The 4,273-nt window shown below is 36.1% G+C and overlaps 1 protein-coding gene across 1 annotated transcript; it reads left to right on the top strand.

Moving 5' to 3' along the window:
* Nucleotides 1–992: 992 nt before the first annotated feature.
* LOC108226615 (aluminum-activated malate transporter 2) lies at nucleotides 993–3,735 on the top strand. The gene is made up of 6 exons (XM_017401605.2): nucleotides 993–1,363; nucleotides 1,512–1,652; nucleotides 1,921–2,193; nucleotides 2,285–2,397; nucleotides 2,847–2,990; nucleotides 3,104–3,735. The coding sequence occupies exons 1-6, from the start codon at nucleotides 1,087–1,089 to the stop codon at nucleotides 3,509–3,511; spliced, it is 1,356 nt and encodes a 451-aa protein (XP_017257094.1). The 5' UTR covers nucleotides 993–1,086; the 3' UTR covers nucleotides 3,512–3,735.
* Nucleotides 3,736–4,273: the final 538 nt, after the last annotated feature.

The raw sequence follows: 4,273 nt of genomic DNA, 5'->3' as shown, positions 1-4,273 counted from the left end.
TTTTTATATTATAAAAGTTTACTACTTTTGGAATGTATACAATTGATGGAACGTCTAAAAAGAAAATTGTATACAATTCATTGGGACGGAGGTAGGGGTGTCAGTGGATCGGATCTGGATCGGATCAGGCATGATCCATATCCTGATCCGTATAATTTTATCGGATTCGGATTCGGATCGGATTTCAACCGGATTTTTTAGAACACGATCCATATCCTAATCCGTAGGATCACGGATTTTCGGATCGGAGCTCCGCTCCGTTTATATTCAAACAAAAAAAAGTCTTCACCTATAAAAATGTGTTGAAACCACTCATAATAATAATTTATAAAATCAAAATGTAGTGTTTTAAAATACAAAAACATATTTGTTCAAATATTGAAAGTCTTTGATAAATTCTGGAAGTTTAGAATTTAGGAACACTACGTTAACTTATAAATATTACAAATCTCTAATAAAATAAAATATGTGAAACTTCAAATTTATAGGTTGTACTAATGCAGCTCAAAACTCTGAAACCAGATGCTTAATAAGTTCAACTATCCAAGTTCAAATGCTCTCTAATTTTATTTATTTATGTATATAATATATTAATAGAGTATATATACACACATATAAATAAATAAATAAATATATATATATATATAAGTCGGATCGGATTTTTTTCGGATCGGATCATATTAAATCCATATCCTATACATATCGGATCGGATATTTTTCGGATCGGATTTTATTTTAAGTGATCCATATCCGCTCCGTTAGCCCCTGGATCGGACCGGGTCGGACCGGATATCCGATCCATTGACAGCCCTAGACGGAGGGAGTAGTATATTAGGTAAGGTGTGCTCCCTTGCGCTCTCTAATTTTCACGTCTAGACAAAGAGATGGAGAGCGGTCATAGAAGACGCGCGAAAACGTGTTGATGCTTCGCATAAAATATGTTTCGGTTTTCGAGAGCCTTAGCCAAGTGCGTGTCTATATATTTGGCAATCCACAGTCCTATGGACATAGATCTGAAACATACCTCCTCAAGCATCTATAAACCTTCTCTTTAACCTATATCATTCGATTCAAATAAATTCATAAATGGCAGATGCAAGTGAAGATTATTCATTCTTCGGTGGTGCATGGTCATGGTTGAAAGCCTTGCCTCTCAAAGTATGGTCCAATATAGCCCATACAGCAAGCAAAGCAAAAGAATTAGGCCAAGACGATCCCAGAAGAATAATTCATTCTTGCAAAGTGGGTTTAGCCATAACCATAGTTTCTCTGTTCTACTATTTCAACCCTCTGTATGATGGTTTTGGTGTCTCTGCAATGTGGGCTGTTCTCACTGTCGTCGTTGTCTTCGAATTTTCAGTTGGTATGCATGGATATAATTTGTAGAGTTAATTGCAAAATGCACCCTCGAACTTTGGCCCAAACGCACTTCAGTCAACATACTTTAGATTTGTTTCTATTTTAGATTTTTTGTTTCTGAATCTCGTTAGTCGGATTAATTACTTGTTCAGGAGCCACGCTCGGAAAAGGCGTCAATCGAGCCATTGCCACACTGGTAGCTGGATCACTAGGCGTGGCTGCTCATCATCTAGCTGTTTTACCTGGGGAAACCGCTGAGCCCTTTGTCATTGGAATCACAGTCTTCTTAGTAGGTATTTATATATATTCATTATATGTTACCCATCTATATATAATGTTGTGGTTTTAGAAAGCGGGATTCAAGATTTACCGGCCGAGATTGTTTTGATAAATTGGAGATTTTGGGTCAAACCAGAATATAATCGACTAAACGATAATATTTGTGGCAATTTTCTAATAAATCAGATATTTTTAGAACACTGCTTGGAAACTCATAAGCTTACTGTACAGAGTTTTTAAATAATTTTTATTAATTACATATATACATGTACGTGCATGCAGCTTCGGTATTTACATTTGCAAGATTCTTTCCAAAACTGAAGGCCAGATATGATTATGGGCTAGTCATATTCATATTAACATTCTGTTTGATCTCGGTATCTGGTTATCGGGACGATGAGGTGATAGATTTGGCTCATAAAAGAATGTCCACCATCTTTATCGGCGGCGCGACGTCTATATTCGTCTGCATTTTCATTTATCCAGCCTGGGCTGGGGATGATCTTCATAAACAACTGGCTACAAACATGGAAAAACTAGCAACATTTCTTCAAGGTAAAAACACCATAAATTTATTATTTATCGTCTGTTTCTTTTCCTTTCTGTGTATGTTGTATTAAAAAGACTTATAAAATGGGCTTGACAGGATTTGGAGATGAGTTCTTTAAGACATCAGACAGTACGATTGTGGAAGACAGAAGAGCATCGCTACAAGCTTACAAAAGTGTGCTCAATTCCAAAGGCACAGAAGAGACCTTGGTAAGAGATGGTGGGCGCACACAGTCACACCCCTGACACATAACATGCTCAAAAAAATAGGGGTTTTGTTGGTTATATATATTTAAGATAAATAGGATTTAAATCTGTTTTTATTTTTAGGACGTGGGACTTGAGTTAACATTCAGTATATATATAGGGGCCGGGCCATTTGGGTTATCTTTTTTAAAGAAGTGATTTCTTCTTTGAATTAAAGAAATAGAGTAGAAGTGAAAAACAAGCTAAGACTTACAAGTTATTAAATTGTTTGGAAAGGAAGTAGAAACCGTAAAAGAGAAACTAACATTCTCAAGATTTTATAAATACTTCTGGCTTTTTGACATAAACGTGTCAAGAAAAACAAAAGTTAGTTTTAAGCTCCCTCTTCTTGTAAACAAACAAGCACATAATATCCACGGACTAATTTTGGTTGTATTAATTTGTTTTTGCAGGCTAATTTCGCAAAATGGGAACCCCGACATGGTCGGTTTAGGTACAGACATCCTTGGGACCAGTACTTGAAAGTTGGAGCTCACATTCGTCAATGTGCATATTCAATTGAAGCACTTAATGGATACCTCAATTCTGATAACCAGGTATAAGCAGCCTCAAATTCAATCTGACAGTTATATATATAACAACAGGTGGACTAAAATATGGAGTAGGTTACCACATTAGCAATAACATATAGCATGTTAAATTTCGACAGATACCCTATGAAATCCGAGAGAAAGTTCAACAACACTGCAAGAAGATGAGCACGGAGTGTAGTTTAGCTCTGAAGGAATTAGCCTTGTCGATTCGAACAATGACAAGGTCATCTGCTGCGGATGCTCATGTGTTAAATGCGAAAAATGCTGCAAAGAGCCTGAAATCTTCACTAAAGACAGGCTTGTGGGTTAACGCGGAGCTGTTACAGATAATCCCAGCCTTGACGGTAGCTTCACTACTAGTTGAAGTTGTTACTTGTAGTGTCAATCTTTCGGAGGCTGTTCATGAGCTTGCAACATTAGCACACTTCAAGGTTACCAGGGCGTCGAATCATCATCAACCGCGAGTAATTCATCGCGGAACATCCAATCTATCTGCTCATCATGCGGTCACAATCGATGGATAGTTTTTTCCACTCATATATTTCAGCTTTTGTAGCTAGCTGTGTAGCGAGTTGTGCATGTAATCAACAATAAACAAAACTCCGATACTTTTGAACCATAAATATAATGCAACCCATTTATATAAAATGTGAATTAGGAGCTAACTATAAAGAATAGTATTGGAGTTCTCGCGTTTTCTGATGTATTAATTTACTAAGAGCCACATTTTATATTATTTTTTAAGGAATGATTTAGGAGCACTGTTGGAGATGCTTTTATGTTTTTAAATATTTTTATCGGCTACATGTTCGAAACTCCACCAAATCAAAACAAGTTTAATACATCAAATTTAGCTATTATCAAACACACCAAGCAAACTCTTTTAACTTAACCTTTTAGGGGACATTACGTGCATGTTTTACCTTGCAGCTCCCAACAAGCACCTCATTGGTACCCTAGACCAATTACAAATCAATTTTTTACTGATTTCGATCTTCTTCTCCATTGTGTTGCACCTTCATTTGTTTGCGTTAGTTTTGCATTCTGTGTTCCTTGTTCGCCTGTTCATCATTGATTTTTAATTTTCTTCTCCATCGTGCTGCACCTCGATCCAGTTGACTAAAATAGATGACATGCATCTCGAAAAATAATATTATCTCAAAAAATCAAGTGAACATTCGTTTGTTCTTCAATTATAACCCACTTTCGCTAAAATTCTACAAAATCAGAACTAATTAAACAAATTCTAGACATTATATAATGTATCACAACGCATACAATGAAAA

Source organism: Daucus carota, chromosome 6 (genome assembly GCF_001625215.2).
Source record: "Daucus carota subsp. sativus chromosome 6, DH1 v3.0, whole genome shotgun sequence".
Lineage (NCBI taxonomy): Eukaryota > Viridiplantae > Streptophyta > Magnoliopsida > Apiales > Apiaceae > Daucus > Daucus carota.
This window is presented reverse-complemented; position numbering and strand designations above follow the sequence as displayed.